General features: G+C 48.4%; 7 protein-coding genes across 7 annotated transcripts; 3 read left to right on the top strand and 4 right to left on the bottom strand.

Moving 5' to 3' along the window:
- Positions 1-156: 156 nt before the first annotated feature.
- Positions 157-2,282, top strand: FTJAE_2859 (uncharacterized protein; the record flags this gene model as incomplete). Its single annotated transcript, XM_037349096.1, has 7 exons — positions 157-341; positions 396-464; positions 518-558; positions 614-788; positions 845-1,006; positions 1,059-1,246; positions 1,300-2,282. 7 exons carry the CDS (start codon positions 157-159, stop codon positions 2,280-2,282), a joined length of 1,803 nt encoding a protein of 600 aa, XP_037209976.1.
- Positions 2,283-2,648: 366 nt separating this feature from the next.
- FTJAE_2860 (proline racemase) lies at positions 2,649-3,689 on the bottom strand (the record flags this gene model as incomplete). Its single annotated transcript, XM_037349098.1, has 1 exon — positions 2,649-3,689. The coding sequence occupies one exon, from the start codon at positions 3,687-3,689 to the stop codon at positions 2,649-2,651; it is 1,041 nt and encodes a 346-aa protein (XP_037209977.1).
- A 731-nt stretch (positions 3,690-4,420) lies between these two features.
- On the top strand, positions 4,421-7,696 carry FTJAE_2861 (esterase; the record flags this gene model as incomplete). The annotated part of the gene is made up of 6 exons (XM_037349099.1): positions 4,421-4,467; positions 4,509-4,923; positions 4,985-5,061; positions 5,115-5,592; positions 5,656-6,130; positions 6,516-7,696. 6 exons carry the CDS (start codon positions 4,421-4,423, stop codon positions 7,694-7,696), a joined length of 2,673 nt encoding a protein of 890 aa, XP_037209978.1.
- A 737-nt stretch (positions 7,697-8,433) lies between these two features.
- FTJAE_2862 (transcription initiation factor TFIIH subunit 4) lies at positions 8,434-9,974 on the top strand (the record flags this gene model as incomplete). Its single annotated transcript, XM_037349100.1, has 2 exons — positions 8,434-8,566; positions 8,617-9,974. 2 exons carry the CDS (start codon positions 8,434-8,436, stop codon positions 9,972-9,974), a joined length of 1,491 nt encoding a protein of 496 aa, XP_037209979.1.
- Positions 9,975-10,735: 761 nt separating this feature from the next.
- FTJAE_2863 (uncharacterized protein) lies at positions 10,736-12,199 on the bottom strand (the record flags this gene model as incomplete). The annotated part of the gene is made up of 1 exon (XM_037349101.1): positions 10,736-12,199. One exon carries the CDS (start codon positions 12,197-12,199, stop codon positions 10,736-10,738), a length of 1,464 nt encoding a protein of 487 aa, XP_037209980.1.
- Positions 12,200-12,597: 398 nt separating this feature from the next.
- On the bottom strand, positions 12,598-13,686 carry FTJAE_2864 (T10; the record flags this gene model as incomplete). Its single annotated transcript, XM_037349102.1, has 1 exon — positions 12,598-13,686. One exon carries the CDS (start codon positions 13,684-13,686, stop codon positions 12,598-12,600), a length of 1,089 nt encoding a protein of 362 aa, XP_037209981.1.
- A 1,997-nt stretch (positions 13,687-15,683) lies between these two features.
- On the bottom strand, positions 15,684-16,497 carry FTJAE_2865 (uncharacterized protein; the record flags this gene model as incomplete). The annotated part of the gene is made up of 2 exons (XM_037349103.1): positions 15,684-15,749; positions 16,060-16,497. 2 exons carry the CDS (start codon positions 16,495-16,497, stop codon positions 15,684-15,686), a joined length of 504 nt encoding a protein of 167 aa, XP_037209982.1.
- Positions 16,498-22,763: the final 6,266 nt, after the last annotated feature.

The raw sequence follows: 22,763 nt of genomic DNA on the forward strand, positions 1-22,763 counted from the left end.
AGTTAGTAGAATACAATGCATACTCCACAGACGTGGTATTTAGTTATGCTTAGTACCCCACATTCGTAGGTAACATGGCATGCAAACGACGATATTACCAATACGAGAGCGAAACTCTATCAGAGAAATACGAAATACACATTACATACAGAAAATATGATTGACGACTCTCCTAAAACTAACGGCGACCATCTTGGTCAGAATGGCTATGCTGCCACACAGATCGGTTCTGGAGAGAACCGGGCCAAGTTTACCCTTAAGGACACTCCTGTTGAGAATCAGCGTCCGATGAGGGTTGTGATTGTCGGAGCTGGTTTTTCTGGTATCTATTCAACTATTCGGTTAGTCAAGGTTGAATTCCATTGAGTAAGGGCCAAAACTAACGACTCGGATAGAATGACACAGAGACTGAGAAATATTGATCTTACTGTCTATGAGATGAATGAAGAAACTTCAGGGGTCTGGTAAAGCATCTAGCCTCCAAATCCCGGTAAACTTAATCTGACTTGAGAAACAGGTGGTTGAATCGCTATCCTGGCCTGGCTTGTGATATCCCTTGTAAGTCTCTATCTTGGGTTGTGGTCTTTTGTACAGGGACTGATGGAATCGATAGCATATTGTTACCAGTTCAGCTTCGCGCCAAACCCCTATTGGTCCTCCCTTTATGCTCCGGGCGCCGAAATCCGTGCATATATGCAAGATGTCGCCGAGAGATACGGTGCCAACCGCTTCATCAAGACGTCTCATCAAGTCACTTCGGCAACTTGGGACTCGGCAAACAAGGTCTGGTAAGTGATGCGAAAAGGACGCGATTGGTCTCAAGAAGGCTGACAAAAGGCTCTAGGAGACTTACTGTTAAGAACGTCAAGACCGGAGAGATATTTGAAGATACTGCAAACATCCTCGTCTCTGCAAAAGGTGGTCTCAATCAGATAGCTTGGCCGGAGATCAAGGGGCTGAAGCAATTCGCGGGTAAGCTTATGCACTCTGGTGCTTGGGATGAGAGGTCAGTACATGTTTAATCTGCGTCAACTGAAAATAGCTTAACAATTGGGTAGTTGCGACTTGAAAAACAAACGCGTGGGAATCATTGGCAATGGATCTAGCGCCATTCAAATCTTACCCGCGATCCAAAAACTGGAGGGCATCAAAGTAACATGTTTCGCTCGATCGCCGACCTGGATTATTCCTGCATTTGGCGATACAGCTATGCAGAAGTTGGGAATGGATCCTTCAGAGACCAAGTGTAAGCTCCTAGACAAGCCCCCTATCTGTGAATGATGGACTAACATGGGCAAGTCTCGCGCCGTCACCAAGAACAGCTCGCAAGACAGCCACAAAAGTTTTACAAGATGAGAAAGACACTCGAAGACGAAGCTGCAACAATCTATCCTTTGACCTTGATGGGATCTGATGTTCAGAAAGGGGCGAGAGAGCTTTTCCAACAGCAGATGCAGGAGAAACTAGAAGGCAGGAAAGACCTCCAGCAAATTATCCCAAAATTTGCTCCTGGTTGTCGTCGTTTAACTCCTGGCCCTGGATATCTCAATGCTCTCCAACAGGAGAATGTCACCTTCATCAGTCAAAAGATCGAAGAGATCACAGAACGTACAATCAAAGTGACCTCAGGGGAAGAGGTTGAGCTTGACGTACTCGTATGCGCGACTGGCTACGACGTCGAGGCGCCGCCGACTTTCCAAATAAGAGGCCGCAATGGCAAGGAGCTCACAGAAAAGTGGAAGCCACATTGGGAGACCTATATCTCACTCGCAGTCGACGAATTCCCCAACTTCTTCCTCATCGGCGGCCCCAACTGCGGTCTAGGCTCGGGCAGCCTACTCAGCATCTTCGAAGCACAGGGCGACTACATCGTCAAAGCGATCCGCAAGCTTCAAAAGGAAGACTACGCTACCATAGAGGCCAAACCCGAGCGTGTAGCTGACTTCAGCCAGTACATAGACGAGTACTTCAAAGGCACTGTGTACACGGATGAGTGCTCATCGTGGTATCGCGCTGGTAGGCTTGGGTCTCGCGTTGTAGCGTTGTGGCCTGGGTCTTCTGTGCAGTGCCTTGAGGTGATGAGGTCACCGCGATGGGAGGACTATAAGTTTGAGAGTGCGGATCCTACGGGGAATTTGTTGAGGTGGATGGGGAATGGTTGGAGTAAGGTGTTGACTGAGGGCGATCCGTCGTGGTTTTTGGACCCTGATGTAGTGGATGCTCCTGATGAGGGAAAGCCTGAAGAGAGCGAGTTCTACCGAAGGCGTCCATTCTCTTATTAAGATAGGGATTAGTTCAATATGGAATAAATTGTTGCGTCGGTAAGACTATCAAGCCTGTTCGCCCTGTGGAGAGCAGATCCCCAAAACTTAGATAAAGATATCAATAACTAGTAGTCTAAAGATATGCTAAGCTGCACTGATCTTATTTAAGTACTTATATTTCCTTGAATCACGGTACTGAAGCTTCATACCTCCATAAGGAAGACACCTGGTGTTCTACAGAGTTGCTGTCTCCCAGTCAGCAAGACAAGAAATGCTTTGCAGACATTTGCATATTCCTCGCAATTAACTTAACTGCTCCTGTATTACTGTACTTAAAACTTCCCAAGCTCATTTAAGTCTTTCTTTATTTAGGTTAATATATATCTACTCTTCGGGGTCCAAATGCCATGTATCTCCAACACGAAACCCTTCGGGGAAAGGGTCTGTGGAATCCAACACAACTTGTTTGAAGCTTGTTATCCATGCCTGTCCTTCGACAGAGGGATAGATCGCAGAATACTCCCCAACCTTGGTGGTTCCCTCTACCCTACCTACAAATTCCGTCCCAGTGATGCCGCGGTGATAAAAGTTCTCGCCCTCCTTCAGCTCTCCTTTTGCGTGGAGAACTGCTAGCCTGGCACAAGTCCCTGTTCCGCAGGGGCTTCGATCTAAGCGCCCGGGAGACACGACGACAGTGTTGTTGGCTGCCTTTCCATCCTTGTACTCATACAGAGGCTCTGTGAACTCGATGATTGAGACGCCGTGAATACCAGGGTTTTCGGGATGTACTGGATTCGTTTGTTCCATGACAGCTCTCTTAATGCGCTCTCCGACTTCGACAAGCTTGGCTCCCTCTGTAGTCTTGATCTTCAGACCAACCGATGCAGCATCTACCAACACGTAGATCATCCCTCCGTATGCAATGTCGGCTTTCACAGTGCCTAGATCCGGTACCGAGATCTCCTTGTCCGTAGCAAACACAAAAGCAGGCACATTATGAAACCTGACACTCTTGCATTTCCCATTCTCACACTTCGCATAAGCAGTAACGAGTCCAGCTGGCGCATCAAGCTTGACAACCGTCTCGGGCTCCTGCATCGTCACCATACCCGTCTCCAACAAACACATCACCATCGCAACGGTATTTGCTCCCGACATCGGCGGGTACTCTTCATGCTCCATGATGATGAAGCCATAGTCGGCTTCTGGGTTTGTGGGAGGCAAGACGAGGTTGTGACACATGGCGGAACAGCCTCGTGGTTCGTTTAGAAGAATGTTTCTGAGGTGGTCTTCGTGTTTCCAGAAATGCATCATCTTTTCGTACATTGTCTTGCCGGGAACATCGCGAACGCCGCCGACTACGACGTCGCAGACTTCGCCGCCGCAGTGGACGCCTACGGTGTTGAAGCTGCGCTTGAAGGGCATGTTGAAGAGGTATAGGAGACTTTGTTGTGAGCAAAAAGTTGCTGGATTGTTAATTAATGAGTTACGGATGAAGATCTACTTTACAGTCAAGCTCTTATACAGTCTCACAACTCGGAATCAACAACCGTAGGATATCGCTGTTTCTATCTGAGGTTTATCGAAACCCTCCATCATTGGCTGCTATATTGAAGTCTGGAACGACCTTCCAGAAAGCTTAGCTTCTCCGCATGCTCGAAGGTTAGCTTAGCCGCTATCAACTAAAGATTCGTGGGGTTTATTAAGGGTCTTATTTGGGGTAAAGTTGAGGGATGTCGGTCGGCGATCCGTAGTCGGATGCAACACCGTCCCGGTTCGGCTCGGATTATTCTTGCCCGAACAGAAGACGAGGAAGATGTTACAATTTACATTTAAATACATGAGGTTATTGAAGAATATCACCGAGTTGACATGTTTGTCATCAAAGATCAAGTAAATTCATGAGTTAAGGATACAAAGAGCTTAGTTCATATAAACTCATTCACCATTCATCATTCATACACTGATGACCACACAACATCACAACCCCAGATTATCACCAGATCATGCTAAAAATCAAGATCGAAACTCCCAAAACTGGCCATTTTGTTGAAGATCTCCAGCTTCACTCCTCATTCCCCGCTTCTTGATGCCTCGGTTGTGGATATAAGGTGGCATTCGGCCTTACTATCGGAGGCTTCAAGCTTGGATACAAAATGACTCGCGATAGCAGCTTTACTATCCCACGACTTCGATTGCTGTCGTTCGTGCCTACATACAGTTACGCCTGATGATTCCGCCTAGTATCTCTCATCTCCTGGCCGTTGGAGCTGGAATTGGCACTCTGGTGTCTGCTCTTGACACGACAACTGTAAAGACCGATAACGGTGTTGTTAGGGGTTTTACAGGCGCATCATTTCCCAGTGTGGCTCAATTCCTCGGTATACCTTATGCCGAACCTCCGGTTGGGAAACGGCGATGGGCTCCTGCAGTAGCCAAAGGACGATTCGGAACATTAGATGCATCGCATCAAGGCCCTGCTTGTCCTCAAGCTGAACCATCCAACAGTGGCCCATGGCGCCCTGAGTTTCTGATCAAGCCTAACAGCACAAGCGAAGACTGTCTGTATCTGAATGTTTGGACTCCGTACAAGGCTCGGGCGAGCAACAAGGGAAAGCTTCCGGTGTTGGTTTGGATCCATGGTGGAGGTTTCACTGGCGTAAGACATATTGCTTCGTTCAGTTCATCGATGAGAGTGAATTGACTGACGTATCGTGTAGGGCGGTGGTAATATTGACTACCAAGTGCCCTCACACTGGATTGCAAGAAGTCAGAAACACATAGTCGTCAGTCTCAAGTGTGTAGAGACAATCCCTTCTGTGTTTTACATGACTAACCACGCACGAATAGCTATCGTCTGGGAGTCTTTGGCTTTCCAAATGCTGCGGGTCTTGACTCCAAGGAACGGAACCTAGGACTTCTAGATCAACGCCTCGCTGTTGAGTGGGTGCGCGACAACATCTCACGCTTCGGGGGAGATCCCAAGAGGATCATTCTCTGGGGTCAGAGTGCTGGCGGCGCTTCGGTGGGATACTATCAGTATGCGTATCCTAAGGACCCAATCGCGCATGCATACATCCAAGATTCTGGTGGTGTCTTCTTGCCCATCAACAATGCTGATTTCACACACTCCAACTTTACCTCTATCGCAAAGGCGTTCAAGTGTGACAAAGACAATCAGGTCGATTGCCTCCGGAAGATACCTTTTAAAGACATCCAAAAGAAGGTCGAGAATACAGCGGGAGTGAGCTTTGTCCCTGTCGTGGATGAGAAAACCAGGTTCTCAGACTACTCGAGCCGACTTCTATCGTCCAAGATCCTCAAGCTGGTAAGCTCTCCATCAGATCATCTTACCTTAAGTGAAAGAGCACTGTACTGACATCCCCAATAGCCATCCATTATTGGTACCAACAGAGACGAATGGAACTTTGGTGGAGAGCCAGCAGAACCTCCAGTCAAACCACCACCTGAACAGGTTCACACAGACAGTACCTTTGGTTGTCCTGCACACTTTGAAACAGCTCTGCGGTCCTCAACTAGCGCCAAGACCTGGCGATACATGTACTCATCAAACTTCACCAACATCATGCCCGGAGATGAGGGTGCTTTCCACTCGGCTGAGCTTCCTTTGATCTTTGGAACTCACGACATCGCGCGGAACAAGTCTGGGCCGTTTGAGTACAAGATCAGTCATGCGATGCAGGATTACTGGTTGGCGTTTATTCAGGATCCTTATACTGGATTGACAAAGAAAGGATGGAAACCAACTGCTGGAGGGTACGATACGTTGCAGACAGGCGTGGAGTTTGGGTATGACAATGAGATTGTCACAAGGAAGTATTCGTTCAAGTCCTTTCAGGAAGGGTGTAAGAATGCGACTGCAGTTGAGCAATAAGCAGCGCCAAATTTAATTATCAGCAAATCTGAGTATATCTCAATTCAATACGATCTCCCAAGATATTTGCCAAGTCATCGCCAAGTCTTATCATTCTAAGACCATGTCTGTGGTGGATATCGGGTGCCGATCCGCAGTCGGATGGACCGGCCGGCCGTGGGGTAAGGAACGGCACCATGAACCGGCACCGACGCTGGCCGTTCTACCCCTGCAACGCCGACTTCGCAGTCATCTACCACGATAAGCATCAGGTTTATATAGCCATACCAATCAATGCTCAGCAAATATACACAGCTCTACTCTTCATCTGATTCCTCATTTGTTGTTCAACACTAAGTTCTCACTGCGGATTTAAGCTCTCAGCCACAAGTCTCATATTGTTCTGCACAGCACAATGGCCAGCAATTTCATCGTCCTTGGCGACTCCGAAATCCGAGATCTTCTCATATCTCTGTCCAAAGAAGAGGTCCTTCGCTTCAAGAAGACTCTAGAAAATATCCTTGTTGACTTCTCTGTTAAAGGTGAAGGGAAATACCAACCAACGCCAGACTTCGTCAATCGGCCAAATGGGCAAAAGACTCTCTTCCGCACATTCACTTCCCCAGACTATGTAGGCACAAAGATCGTTGTTACGCCAGCTCCAATCGAGGACGCAGATGGCAACACGGTGAATCGTCCACTTGGAGGGCTTTTGTCTTTGTGCGATTCAGCGGGTGTGCCGACGGGTGTACTCAATGCAGCTGAGCCCACGGGGTATCGAACAACTTTATCTGCCTTGATCCCGTGGACTTGGAGAAAGAATACGGAGAACATTGTGATCTTTGGAGCGGGGAAGCAAGGGCTTTGGCATACTCGTCTGGCATTAGCTCTGAGAGGTTCCGAGATCAAAAAGATCTCCATTGTCAACAGATCCGTGGGTCGGGCGAAGGATTTGGTCAAGACGGTTACAGAAGAAAACCAAAAGTACTGGAAGTCTTCTGCCACTCTGGATGTTCTGGACCCTGCTCAGTCTGATTACGATGCGGCTCTGGCATCTCTCCTATCATCAGCTGACGCAGTGTTCTGCACCGTTGGCTCAACTAGTCCTCTGTTCTCACTCAAGACCATCCTAGGTGAGGGAACACGAGGCAGATTACCTTTCGTCGGCGCCATTGGCTCATGGCAAGCGGATATGATCGAACTCGATCCAGAAATGCTTCGCCATGCTGCCTCTCGCGACGACTCATACAGTCCTCGTGGTGCGGAGGGCAGTATTCTTGTCGACGATCTGGAAGAAGCAATGGTCAAGTCAGGAGAAGTGATACAGAGCGGTCTTAAGGGTGAAAGGCTACTTCAGGTTGGAGAAATACTGCATTGGTTTGATGAGAAGTCTGAAAGGAAGCCGGAAGGAGGTGTTGAGAAGCTGAAGAAGTGGATTAGTGAAGGCTTCATCGTGTACAAAGGCATTGGTGTGAGTGTCACAGATCTCGCCGCTGGAAACGCCATCCTGGACCTTGCTAGGAGGAGAAATGTTGGAACGACTATCTCTAACTTTTAGCTCTACAGCGGGAATAGATAGAAAACTAGAGTCGCCAATATACAATGCATTTGGTAACAGATATGTTGATCTCAGAAGGTACATCCAAAGCAACATCTGTGGCAGGTAATTCCCTATTGGACAGAATTCAGTTATCTGCCAGGATCAATGATATAGAAGTTCATGTCAGTCTGAAGCAACCCTCCTCGATGCAGCCTATTTTCACGGCCAAGCATGTACTTGGTCCTTGAGAACCCTTTAGCTGCTCGGTAGATTTTGTTGCACTATACTATTCCCCCTTTCTAGACATAATAAAGAAACAAAAGGTTCAATCACAAGCTACTTTATCGGCTTACAATCACATCTGCAATGAGTTGCTGTAGGTAGGTCGACGATCGGGCTGTAGATCGATCGCCCTGGGGTGCATGTATGACGTCGTTTACCGAGCTTTTCCCGCTAAACCCGCGTCGCTAAACGCTAGCCCGAAAATAATTCATCGTGCCTGGAGAGCTCATGCTCAATAGCTTTCGTGAACTTTCAAAGAACTTCAAATCTTAGGCTTTTGGAAACATTTGACCACACCACATTCGGCGCTTAGACGACACCACGACATACACTACCGATTCTTCTACTCAAAGATCCAACATCCCTTTCATCACCCACGCGCACCGAGACAAACCTCCCCCATTCAACACCAGTCGATCATGCGATAGCACCCTTAAATACTGACTGACAGAGCGCTCCCCCCGTCGCCCAACATGTCAGTCAGCCCAGCGCCCTCCCTCCAGCTCGCGGAGTATCTCGAGAAACTCCCCGGCACGACCTTCCGAAAGCTCTACCAACAACCCTCAACCGCGTTCGCCATCTTCCGTCGCATGCTACCGCACCTCGGTTCGTCACCACAACCACTACACCCGCCCAATCTCTAACACACCCCCTAGCAAAGACCTTTGTCATGCGCATTCTCTACTCTCCCAAACCTATACTCCTCAGCGATCTAGACGACTGGGTGAAACCGAGCCATAAGCGCCAGAAGGACCAGGCGCTGTCGATCCTGCGCGTTCTGCACATCGTTTCGATCACGGCACCGTCAAAGGAACGACCGCAGGAAATGCAACTTACTACGAACTTCAAACTATCCCTTCGACTCGCGCTATCAGGCGGTGGCACACATAACTCCTTCGGTGTACCGTCAACACTGCAAATCCCCCCCGAAATCGACATCACCTTTCTCGATCGCTACGCACGAAAGAAATGGGAAGATATCCTGCACTTTGTCGTATCTAGTGTCGGCTACAAGAGCGCCGGCGAGTCTTCTGGACCGAATAAGAGCGTGAAAGAACTCCTCGTCGCGGGCCGTCTCGTCGATCGTAAAGCAAGCGGTAGCGTTGGTATCACACAGGCTGGTTTTACCTTTTTGCTGCAGGAGGCCAATGCGCAAGTATGGACGCTGCTGTTGCTTTGGCTAGAGGCTATGGAGGTGAATAAGATGGCTGGGTTGGAGGCTACAGATATGCTCTCGTTCCTCTTCGTCCTCGCCAGTATGGAACTTGGTCGCGCATACGACACGAATGCGCTGACGGAACAGCGTAAGAACATGTTACCCTCGCTTGTCGACTTTGGGTTGATTTACATCCCAAATCACAAAAGGTCCATGTTCTTCCCGACTCGTTTGGCTACAACCCTCACCTCGAGCAGCAATAGTCTTCGCAGCATTAGTGATGGCGTTGCAGCCGCGACGGCAGCTGCTCTTCAGCCAGGCCAATCTGGCGCACCAGGGGGCAGCGTCACAGCCGCTAATACCGAGCAGCGCGGCAGTGTGATTATCGAGACGAATTACCGTATCTACGCCTACACTCAGTCAACACTTCAGATCGCGGTCCTCGCTCTCTTCACCAAACTCGCGATGCGCTTCCCCGACATGGTCGCCGGCCGAATCTCCCGCCAATCAATTCGACAAGCCATTCAATTCGGCATCACCGCCGAGCAGATCATATCCTACCTCTCCGCGCACGCCCACGATCAAATGCACCGTACCGCAGCTCTGAACAACAAACCCGTTCTCCCCCCAACAGTAGTCGATCAAATTCGTCTATGGCAGCTCGAAAACGAGCGTATGAAGACAACAAGTGGGTTTCTGTTCAAGTCATTCGAGGATGATAGGGAATACAAGGATATCTCGAGATTTGCCGAGGAAGTGGGTGTTTTGGTGTGGAAAAACGATGCTCGGCAGATGTTTTTTGCGAGCAAGCACGAACAGATTAGAGATTATATGAAGATTCGCAAGAAGACGGAATGAGAAGACTTTCGTAAGATGGGAAGGGGGGGTAAGAGATCAACAGCATTGGAGTTTTTGGCGTCGATGGGATGTGTCTAGATGGACTCACTAAAACGATATTCAACTTGAAAGGGGGGCCAAGATACGGTTGGCGTTGTGTGACTGCATTTCAGGCTAGAATCAATACAATTCGGTATCAAGAAGGTTCAAATATGATCCGAGCGAACGAAGACTTTGTGGACTTTATCCGACAATGTTACTAGGATGTTGAACTTTCTGACACACAGATGTCTCGGCTTAGGGACGAGACTCAAGTCCTCTAATAAAAACGAGCTCGAATTGCTACATTGAACTTGTCCAAATACTCTAAATTTATCTAAATAGTCTAAGCTAAGGACTCCCTACACTAAAGTTATCCTAAGCTGTTGTTGAATCTTTCAGATTAAAAGAACAGTCTCGTGATTCCTTTCACCCTTTCGGCGAAATATTGACATCGAAAAGGAATTAGTCATTATAGCTACAGCATTACCTGCATTCCTCCATGCGTCTTCAATCATAATACAAACTCGACGATAAAAACAAACAGCACATGCTTCGACACCTTGCGCCTCCATCAGGAAACAAATCGCTAACATAGAGGTGTACACAATGCCAACTGTTGGCTGTAACATGTCCCTTTCAACTATTATACACTTTAAAATGATCCAAGCAATTATAAGTTAGCTCAGAACAAAAAGCAATTATGTGTGTCCGTGCTTGTCTTCTTCTTCCGACAAAGAGCATCAGTTGATGGAAACCCGCTTCCCACGTCCTCTAACCGCAGGAGCGGGCTTCGTCTTTCTGGCGATTGGTACGCGCGATTCGCTCATAGCTGGGAGGCTTCGTCTTCCTCCTTTGTTGGGGTTTGTGCCAAAAATCTTGCCCATCAGACTCTTGTCCTCCATGCGGCCTCCCTGAGGGAGGAGTTGTGGCTTTCCCACGCGACGAGCATATGACTGCTGCCAGGCTACCAATGAGCGGCGTGCTTCGCTTGTAGTACAAAGGCTTTCGAGGTGTTGGAAAATTCGCAGGCATCTAGCATCCTTACTGCATGGTGGGGTGCGAGGCTTTGTTCCAGTTAGGCTTGTAAGTGCCGATGTGGTGGTGGAGTGGGAGAGGTGAGTCGGACGGGAGTTGACAGCCACGCGATCAGTGGTCATTGCGTGGTATTGAAAAGGATGCCCAGGGCTCGAGCCCCAGGCGTTAGTCTCCCCATTGCTGTATTCTTCGGCTAAGAAACGATCATGCAGAGAAACAAAGCGCCCGGACCAATATGCAGATGGTTGTGATGTGGTGATATGGCTGGGGTCTGGTTGCACTTCTGTCGCCGTGGTGCCGGAACTGCTGCTAGATCGCGAAACTAGAGAAGCTCGCGACAATCCAAGTCGTGAGGTAGTTGATGCGAATAAGCTACTTGTTGAAGATGCAGACGTTTTGCGGGATGATGGGTCATCGGAATCGCGGGAGGAGGAGAATTTAGAGTTGAGTGAAGATCGGGAGATGGATGTTTTAAGATCGCTCAAAACGGCCAATGTTCGTGACTTTGGAAGACGACTTTTGTTCTTCTGAAAGCTGTCCTGGGGAGCATGTTCCAGGAGGACTGGCTTTTTATAGTTGGACGGGGGGACGTTCTCGTCTTGGGCGGTGGTCTCGTAGCTCAAGTCCTCATAGATAGAGTTGAATGAGCTGGTAGTCGGTAAAGGCTTGATTGGAGCAGCATTCGAAAGGCGCTGGTGCGAAGATGAAGTAGTAATGCCAGGCTTCGGGGAGCTCAGCGTTCTCTTTGTTGTAGGCAGATGAAATTTGGTTGTTGGTATGCGGGTCTTTGTTGAAGTTGAGCAAGAGGCTGCATTCAGGTTGCAACTCGAAGTCGCAGTCAGCCCAGACCTAGCGACAGTAGGAGGACTAGCAAGTGATCCTTGTGCCGAGAAGCTAGCAGAGAGTCGTCGAGTTGCTTTCCTAGCTTCAACGTTTTCTTTGTCGGACAATGACTCGTCTGAGCCACTGCAGTCTTTGATGGTGGGAACAATGATGAGGGTTTCACTTCGAGTGAAGTCGGGACCTCGAGAGTTCTTGACGGGTCCAATCGGGCCAGAGATAACAGGACGCTTCTTCTTTCCTCGTGAGAAGACATTAGACGGGGTGGGTAGACGAAGTCGAGAAGAGGATTTCTGGAAGCCAGTGCTGCTGTTTCGAAAAGCCTCCATTGTTGTTGTAGGTCGCTGCGGAAGCTAAAGGTGATGCTGGCTTTGTTGTTGTATCAGAAAACATGGACTCATTTTGGACGCGTTGCTGGAGACGTCTTGTTTGGTTTGTTTTGATGTGTGGAAGTGAAGTTTTGCCAGTGTCAGTGTCAGGTCGACGGGAGCTTTGGACTTTGCCAGTGACGAACAGTTGACAGCTGCCTTGCCTGCTTGCGCTAGAGGAATTTGTACCCCCAGGGCAGTTCTTCCCCTATCTTATAGAGGAGCTACTGCTGTTATTGTCATTAGAATAGCGAGCCGGTTGGGAGCTCATCGTGGTCTTGATATCAAGTGCCTGTCTATTCTTTGTCTAAGGCTTCTTATCCAATGCATTGTCTTCGTGACAACCATCTCAACACCGTCTACCAGTGCCCGTTCGTCTCTCCATGCATACCATTTGTGCTTCCATTACAAAACTCATCATTCCACCCATTGATCTCAAACTCAAACTTGAAATCGCCTTCTCCCTTTGGCACTGCATTGCCATTGCCATCCCAAAGCGCCCGCTCTACCATCGTGACATTACCCTCCCAATCGACCAGAACCACGGTCTGTCGCTGGGTGCCGTACATGCCAGTCTCAAAACCCATGATAGGCGTTGTACTAGGGTCCGGTCGTCCTTCGGACATCAGCTCTTCGGCAGCCGCTTGATCATCTGTCCATTCACCGGGTCCCTTCGCCATGGCCGCTTCCATTGCCTTTCGATGCTTTTCGTCGCCGATCAAGGGGATGAAGACACTCTTCTTGAGCTCGTGGATATATTCGACGAGACTGGCGTTTTCGTTTCTGGGTAGTGTGTCGTGGCTGAGAACATCAAAGAGGTCCGAAACAAAGTCGTCCTTGCTTTTCTTGTCCGACACCGACTTGTCGATAGCTTCGCGGAAGAGCTTTTTGCCCATTTCGATCTTGGGCCATTCTTCTTGTTTCCCTGTCGAATCAAAGGCAGTGTTGCTTAGACCCCAAATCTCACCGCGCTCTTTGGCGACAATGGGCACTTCCTCGACATTACCCGCCCGGTTGCTTACAATCGCAATACCTTGAGTCTGCTTCCTCAGCTTACCGCAAACCATGGAAAATCCGCCGACGCCCTTAACGCCGTCGTTCTCGACCAGTTTGTGGACGCTGTCCTTGAGGCTCTCTTCGGGTGGTGTTCCCAACCAGGCGGTGACCATACCGCCGCGGCTTTTGGCAGCATGAATGGGATGATTCTGGTCCTGAACATCTGTTTCTCGGTAATTGGTGAGTACGGCCATCAGACCGTCCTTGCTAATGCCCATCCATGTTCCTTTCTCTGCTCGTTGAAGATCCCGTGATGACAAGACTGGTCGGCCAGATGTACCGTGAGTCCACCAGTGAGGCCGCGATGTCGGCCTAAGAATGAACTCGTCCCGATTATCGATGGCGATCAATGCATAATCGGGATGCGCAGTAGTGAGAAGGACGATGCACATGACTTTGGTGGCTTTCCACTAATAAATATGTGTGTCTTGCTTTGTTGGAGTGTGTCTCGGAGATTTTGTCTGTTCCTGAAGTGACGTTGAAGGTGGTTGACGCAAGTGACATTCATAAATGTTGAACCCTTAGAATGGCTTACAGTGGGGGGGACCTCAGCGCCTTTAAGCTTAAAGACTCCCTGATAAAAAAGTGCCTTGGCGTGTTTGCCTCGTCATGACAAACACGTCAGTTTTCCCCTAATACGTGTCGTGTTCCTGAGTTGTCCCTCGGTAAGATAGCGTCCCTCACTTGAGTTAGATGCCGAAATGATCTGATGTCGCGGCTCACGGGCTGCGGCGGTCGGTTTCGGGATATCGCCCCTCAGCTCCAGCGAGTTGCGTTGCGGGGAATGGGAACAGCTGAGGCTTAACGTCAGAACGTGGGATGACAATTCCACGTGAAAGACGCCTGATACTTATTGTATGTATATAAATCCTTGCTCATTTAGATCGATCCAGATTGCCGGGGGTCTCCGGGTATCAGATCTTTTCTGTTTGTGACTTTGTGTCTGGCAATTTGTCGCCTTATTTATCGTCATTTGAGATCACACCACCCTCAGCAACGGTATACTTTTTATGTTTGACAATCGAGAGAACGAGCATTCATGGACAGGAGTGTTTTTTGTTTTGTGAAGCAGAATACAGTCCCCTCTGCAATTCAATTGCCAAACATGTAGTTGTTTTTGCTCTACAAACATCACCATTGACCCGACCGTTGCTATTTTTGAGTACAGGCCGGTGTAAGTGCTTATTATTTGAACCTCGACAGAGGTGTAATTGCATGACACCAGAAGCAAGGCATGCCGGCCTTCATGTAACACCACGCGAAATCACACGTGATACTCTAATCCAAGTGAGCTCTTTCGAAACGCGACTGGCAATCCCTCGCAATTGCAAGATAAAGTAAGTGAGGCAGCATGCGGCGCTCCTGGTCCTTGCAGCGAAGGTTTTCAAAGGTGGGCCCTGATACTCTGTAATATGCCACTCCCCGGAGCGTTCAAAGGGGGCGCTCATGAACGGCGCCAGATGAAAGCTTATAGTGAAATTCTGGCGATTCGTTGGTCAGTACCTTTTATGCTTCCGAATTGCGCGCATTTTCAGGGGTAATCGGAAAACTATAGTGAAACCATGATATCTCGTCTAAGAGCCTCAACTCAGGTAGGAATATGGGTCCCCGTCAATTTCGTATCATAGCCATGATTTTCGTATCAAATGGGACTCGGCATATTCCCATACTGAATATCGATTGTCAATGATATAACGTGGTCCGTACTACTAGTAATTGTAGTAATAACATCATGTTGAACAACAAGCCACTCATTGTTATGACCCCGTTTACTCACAAGAACAGCATGCTCGGTCAGAAAAGACTTGGCTAGGCAGCAGAAATTCGCCATGTCTTTCTAGAGGAAGTTAAATGGCTTTCCCAAAGTCTATAGATGCTCACATCCATGAATCTGTGTCTCCAGCTCGGAGTGACAAGGAAATGTACCATGGCTACCATAGCAAGGTAAATGCTCTTCTGTTAGCCAACTAAACTCGACCGCATTACCCCTAATAACTCTGTATATCCATCTCATCGTTATCAGATTTATTAGAGTGAGGGATACAAATATCTCCTCAGTCGAAGCATGCAGTAGCCATCATTTTCGTCTGCCCCTCCAGAGTGACGTTGCCAACTTGCGTATGCCCTCACCCCGAGTCAAAAGCTTCATTTAGTTCAATATTAGACAAGCTTTCACCCCAAGCATCGTAATGCAATGAAAATGTGCTCATGGCTGTATGTAACAGAAGTTTATCCCCGTAGACAGGCGAATATCTTCATACTGTAGTCCCCCCTGACTCACCGATGATCAAAAACTTGCTTCAAGAACAAGCCAAAAAGAACTTTGATCCCCGTGACGTAGGAGATGCCCAATGATCTTAGGGGACTATTCGGGGATTTATTATATGCTTTATTCAGGAAATGCGCGCAATGTGATGGCTTGCTTCTCAATTGGTGATCGCAGCTGTAGCTTCCTCTGCAAACGAAAGTATACCACTTCCTCTTAAAAATAACTTTCCTGTCTTGATGTATCTTCTCGTCCTTTTACTATAAAATAATCAGTCCTTTACCTTTATTCTCTCATTTCTTTACCCTTTATTACCTCAAAACATCTCAAGTGTCTCACTCTCACTCTCAGTCACATAAGAACATTTCAACTTTATCACTTCAAAACATCCCTACCAAACAGTGAGTCAAATCACCCTCATATTCAACTCACGTCTAACCCACCACCAGACATGTCTTCTTTTACACCAATCAACGCTCAGCAGCAGGGCGCTACATACAAACGCTGCCACTTGTGCGTTATCATAGGGTCCCCGGAGGAGCCCTGCACGCACCCAAGGGGAAGCTCTAGCAGCACCAACGGCACCAGCACCAACAGCAGCACCAGCAGCACCAGCAGCACCAGCAGCACCAGCAGCACCAGCACCATCATCAAAAGCAGCAAGGTCAACAATCGGAAGCCATGCCCCAAGTGCAACGGCAAGGAGTACAACAAGAGCAACTTCGCGGACCACGAAAAGGTCCACAAACTGGAAGATCACGGGGTACCAGCCAGTGTTCCTTGCAGATGCTGCAAGAAGGCCGGAAAGTGCATTGTGGCTCCTTATCCAGAGGAAATTGGGACGTACGCCTGCATTAGTTGTCTCAAGTCCCATGCTAAATGCAGCTTCAATGAGCTTAAGACGAAGAAGAGTGAAAGATGCAAACCTGGAGCGCATCCCGCTCTTCTGGGCCCGATAGAGAAGGCGTAATTTTGTTGTCTGCAATTCAGCAGTTGGCGCTATGGTGTTCTGGGAGTTACTGGCTCATAGAGAAAATGTTAGAAGGGATAGGAGGAAAGTGTCTTTGCGGTTTTCTTATTGCCATGTTTTATAGTATAACGCGATCCAATTTACAGACAGATCTCGGTGCTTTCTTGAATAAATTACAATGTTCTAAATTGTTTTCTTCCTCCCTCAAGCCATTCATCTTCTTGCCCTTCTAATCATTCGGTCCAATTTCTTATGTCTACACTGACCTAGCACCACATCGAGTTGGCACTGCGATATGCAGCTTCACTTTGCCGCTTGGCCTGATTCCATAGAATACACCAGCAGTTATTCTAATTCTGTAGTACAATATGTCGGCAGTTGCTCAGGTCCTAGGATCTTACTCTCATTCCATGTTTATGTAGTATTGCTACCTTCTTGATGTTCGTTCAAGAGCAATAGACCCGTACTTCCGATCTTTAAAGATTTCTGAATCTGCAAACCTCGTTTCCAGAGCATCCAGCTACCAAGACATCCGCAGACCTTGTCATAGTAAGGTAGAGTTTTATGTGCACGGTTGTAGAGTTTAGCAATAAGCAAGACGTTTCTATTCATATTCCCCATGTGCTAGACACTTTGGAGCTTGAGACATACTCTAGGAGGATTTCAACTTTATTTAGACCAAGGGGACTTACATGTCTCTACTGTAGCTAAATCTAGCACCGATGTCATACAGAGTGACCTTAACAGAAGCAATCATCAAGTGCAGAGCGGGTACATCACCTACCTACGGGGCAACTAACAGTACTTGAACCTCAGAGCAAGTTACCATATCTCAAACTGTTTAATTTCATTCCCTGCATGATTTTTGACTTCTGGGTCAATCGAGAATCACGGGACTCATCTGGCTGTCTGCCCCAAGACTCCGTCCTCTGGACAAGCTGACTGTACAGTCAACAAGAACTTCTCCAGCTTTGCTGTTACATGACTTGACTCTCGAAGTTTTTATTCTCAAGTAACTACTAACAGGTCTTACAGACCAGCACTTGGACTATAAACATCCCTTAGGAGGTATTCATTAAGATGTGGATCTTGGGGTTGTAAGACTTGCTTGTATCCCTCAATCGTGCAACTCGTGGGTCTTCTCTTGTCTATAGGTACATCACCGCCGATATGGTTGACGTCTATAGACTTTGGCCCTCAGGCATCATTCCCTTGACGTCTAGCGCATCTCTTACACAGAGTACTCTGTGATGTAGAAAAGGGGCATGGTAGTGCACCGCCTTGGTGACTGAAGCGGCCGCTTCGAATACTTATACAAATTGCCGTCGGATTTGGCGGTTATATGGATATCTCTTTACTCTGTATGTACATTCTTAGGAAGTAGATATACACACGGAGGAGAGGTGCGACATGGCTCATGTAAGTGGCCTTGAAGCATTTGTCGGCTGACTGTGAAACCTCAATTATCTTGCTATCAAACATGTCTCTCTGTAGAGAACAAGTACTGCCATTCAAAATGAAAGATAATTCGAGGAAATGTAGTGTTGAAGTTGTCATGGAGGCAGGAGTATGGAAGAGCCAACGCCACATCATCCTCAACTCACGGCCAAGACATGATTTGCGGTCACTTCAATATTGAGGTAATCAGTAAGGGCGGACGTTCGAGACTTGGCGGTGCCTGAGGTATCGCAGTCAAAGCTTCGCAGTGTCCCTTCATCGAAGGGAAACGTATGGGTTCTCACACGCTACTCCAAGGCTTCTTGGTCTGCAAAGTCCTATCTCCAGCAATGCTGATTTGCCCCTTGCCAATTCACTTGTGACTCTCTCCTCAGGACGTTGTGTCCTACGATGCCCTCACATTGGTCGACCCGACAACTGTTCAAGCCTCTACTATCACCAATAATCTTCAGTAAACCTATTCAATCGTCGACTGCTTTACATATAACCACTATACCAACCTCCATTTCAAGAAAGGCGTGTCAATATCACGGATATCAGCCCGGTCTTCCGTCCCATTTGCTGACATCGCCACCATTCACCAGCACCGTGAATGACATTTCACAAGGCTGTGCCTCTTACCCCGCGGTTTTGTATTGGCTCTCGACATGTGGAGTGCTTGCCTCGCGCGAGATATTGCCTGGCGCGACACGTTTCGCGTATCAGGAATCTGAGATATCGCGTGTGCGTCATCGCGAGCTCCCTCTTGCGCGTTGCTGCCTATCACATATCCTGGCACATTAGGACTCTGCTCAAATGACTTGTACCAAGCAGGAGGTAAGGCAGTTGATTCGATGGTCGGTTTGACATATCGGTGTGGCTGTGTCAGGGGCTTCCATGATGTGCTGGCCAACTATTCAAGTTCACGAGCGTTTGCGATAAAGTGTGACTCATTTGTGTAGGCTTGTCGATAACGATTGATTCTTGAGAAAAGAATGAATGGTTGAATTGTTGGGGATTTTGTCAGGTCATGCTAAACGGGGGGCGAAAGATGCCCAATCGCCAAAGAAGCATTGGATGTAAATTGGGTGGCGGGGGAGTCGTTGATGAAATGACAGGATGGACCTGATTTAGGCAGCAGGGGACACGGTCATTCTTATCAGTCACAGACGAGCAATAATTGTCATTCGAATGATTCACTTTTGAGGTTTGATATCGTCCTACGTCACTTGAATTAATTAGGGTCACAAATTGTCACGTCACGTCAGCCCGATGAGAAAATGGAGATGTTCGATGGATGGGGCCGAATAAGGGACCCAGAAAATCGGGAACCACGGGGTCTCATGCAGGACCCATCACATGCCTTCCCTCCCGCCTGCCGCTGCCGGACTCCAGTCCAAACCCGAATCGGATCCCGTTGGCGGACCCGGTCGAGTGGTTGTGGCTGGACCCTCGAAATGCACAGCCACATCCCACGTGGCTAGTACTGGTAGTCATGCAATGGAGGGGTGCGTGTTGAACCAAAAAAAATCACCACTATGATTTTGAGGCCTGCTGGCCAATGTTACTATTCTCACGAGCAAATGATGTGTAAGCGCTGAGGTGGTAATTACCTTGGCAGCAGACCACCTCTTCACATGCCATACTGAGGGATCATGATGAATATCACGAACTAATAGACCTTATCACGACTTTCTCACTTCCTCCTCCGCTCGCCCTGTCATTTCGATTTGCGAATATTCATTCTGTGGTCTAGGGTTGGTTACCTACTGCATAAACAACACAGGGCTTCATGTCGACCCCCCTTGCTCTCCTCTTTGCCATGCCCTAATCTCGCCATTGGTACATAGCCTATGCTTTTCCCAAAACTGAGATGTGATGTGACGTGTGAAGGAGCGGGAACATGTCGTTCTGGTTCCCGAGCTGCAGATTGTGCTAATGCATCCATTGGCCGGATCTTATTTGTTCTACGGCCGGACCCGAAAGGGCCCAGCATCCAAGAGCATCCATCATGTACCCTCGAGGCATGGACAACGCAGACAACACCACCTTCTAGAGAACCGCTGGGCATGAACGCGCCTGAGCCTTGAACTGGAGGGGCTCACCTCACGTATGACTCTTCTCTTCTCCCCTCTCTGCTGTTCTTCTTGTCCACGGGACTACCGGGATCAGACTATTCTAGGCTTCTATTTCGTCACCGACAACTGGAAAAATCTAGCTATAATACTCCATCGTGATGCAGCACAGCAGGGCGTTGGCGCTCCAACAGAAGACATGTCAAAAGAGACCCTCTTTTAAAATATGCAATGCATGCAGCTGCGTGTCTTTGCCCTAATGGCCTCGCTGCACACCTTAAGCGCTCTCATGCATTTGGAGAAGAGATTTTTCCAGTGTGAAGGGAAAAAAGAGAAAAAAAAAAAAGCAATATAGAAACAAGAGTGATCGCCCTTGTCAAGCAAAGTGGAGGCTATAGCGGGCACTGCATTCTAGTTCCGCGATCTTTAAAACGGCGGTGTTGCTGCGGTGTGCTTTTTTGATCGTCGGCGCTTGATCTTGTCTTGTGTTAGCGGAAGGTTACATCTGCAACGGCTTGAAGTCTAGTCAAAATGTAATGTAATGTATATGTAAATGTATGTATATATCTTGAGCATTGTAAAAACACTAGAGAAGCAACTTTACTGCACGCCATGATACTGCAACATGCAGATTTCCTACCGTAGTACACACACAGTTTTTCTCTCTGAGCCTTCAACAACAACAACGTTTCACTGAGAGCCGCGATGGATCTGTGGGATCCTGCATACGTCACTATGCGGCCAGCTTCTGGTCCTTGTATACCTTCAGCCTTGGCCGTTTTGCGTCCACGTCGTGATCTAGGTCTCGGGGAGCTGCAGGGCGATGGAGTCCGTCTTTTTTTTTTCTCTCCCTCGAGTCCTGTCCTTGAAGCTCTGTGCTCCCTCTGATAGCGGCCCGTCTTTGCAAAAGGGCCCCGCGCTGGTGCATCCCCATCAACGGCACGCACCCGAGCAACGGGCACCGTCTTTTGCAAGAGTCGGTGAGGAACAGAGAGAGAGAGAGAAAAGCTGAAAAAAGACCGCCTTGTTGTTATAGCGTCCGCAGTAGGGTTGGCTAGACTGTTGGAGGGGGAGGGGAAACCTGGAAAACTTGTTGCCAAGGACCATTTATTTTTTTCGATTTTATTCTTGGAGGGGCATTGGCTTTGTTGTTTGGACATCGTCGCTTGACGCAGCGAATAGAGGAGAGCTGTTGTGTAAGGATAAGTCAAAAAGCACCAGGGTTCTGCAGACGCATATCCGCCATGCAAAAGTCCTGATCGAAAGAAGAGAAGAGCTCATTCTGTTGTTCTATTGTGCCCCTCCATCACTTACACGCCGGGGGTAGTACCCTCTCCCGCCGCCCCTCTATCGTGAAGCTTGATTGATGGTGGTGCACACAGCAACGTGTCTGCGTATGTATGTCCGCGTCTGCGTCTGTGTCTACTAGACCAGGCAGTGCGTGTGGTGGATGCCAATCGGCTTCTAACTTGGGGTGCATGGCGGGACCGATATGACGGGGCCGCGGGTTTGTTTGGACATCAATACAGCAAACCAGAGGGTATATGCATCGAGCTGCAGACACTGTCAGCGCCAGCATCAAGGGAAGGGATAGCTATGAGTCACCGGCTCATCCACTCGGAGGGCCATTGAGGACAGTACTGGTATCGGTCAAGAAAGATGATGGCGATAACAACCGACAGCGCCGGATGTCGAGCAATGGGACGGATTAGTCATTTCAAAGTGCGGCAAAGCTGTTGGACAGAGAGCAAGGCTGTCGTAGACTCCATCAATAAAGGAAGGCATCTCGCGAAGAAAATTTATCCTTGAAGTAAGAAAAAGGCAAAATATTCATGTTTGACAAGGGTGATCGAGGATTGCATGGAACAAGGATGGCATTGGGGATTGGAAGTCCACCTCAATGGCCGCCAACAACAAGACCGACGACATTATACGCCGCGAGGGCGTGTGCGTCTAGATGTTGAACATACATACCCATCCATATCCATCCATGCATCCGTCAGAAGCTTGAGAAAAAAAGATGCAATTCTGAAGCTCTTTGAAACAATAGCTGAAGAGCAAAACACACCGACCAAGACATACATACTCCAAACTTTTCAGACCTTCAGGCCAGAGACAAACTGTTGATGCCCAAAAATGTCCATCGCAATAATCTTCCTCCTCTGTTGCTCTGTCAAAGCCAACACCAACACCATGTTTATTATCCGTATTCTGAGATAAACACAACAGCAGTCCTAGATAATTTTAAACCTGGACTCGGCTGTGCACCACATGCCGACAGGGAAACTCGCAATGACAAGGGCAAGGCTTCTCTTATTATTAGCGTATGAAACATGGTGCCCAGCAGCAAGCACAGGATAGCGTTGGGCCGCGATTTTTTTTTAATTCATTGCCAGGCCCAAAAGGGGGCGTGTGGGGGGAGTGTAAGTTATAAGTGACCCATTGTCTCTGGCCTTAATCTCGGGCCCCAGGTCAAGGCCAAGGTGAAGGAAGCTCAGACCGAACGCCCGGGTCTCTCTTGTTATTGAGTGTCGACTGTGTACACACTGTACAGGCGCATTCTTGTTGACCCTTTTTCCTGAAGGGTTGTGCTGGCTTGCGCTGCGTTGTCGTGGGTGTTTTAATGTGTTGGTCTTATTGCCAGGACCAAGTGCACAGCCCATCCCGTGTAATCTGGTGGGAAATCCTTGTCTCAGAGCTGCACACTGACCGATTTTTGCC

The sequence above is a fragment of the Fusarium tjaetaba genome (genome assembly GCF_013396195.1).
Source record: "Fusarium tjaetaba strain NRRL 66243 chromosome Unknown NRRL66243_c0000059, whole genome shotgun sequence".
Lineage (NCBI taxonomy): Eukaryota > Fungi > Ascomycota > Sordariomycetes > Hypocreales > Nectriaceae > Fusarium > Fusarium tjaetaba.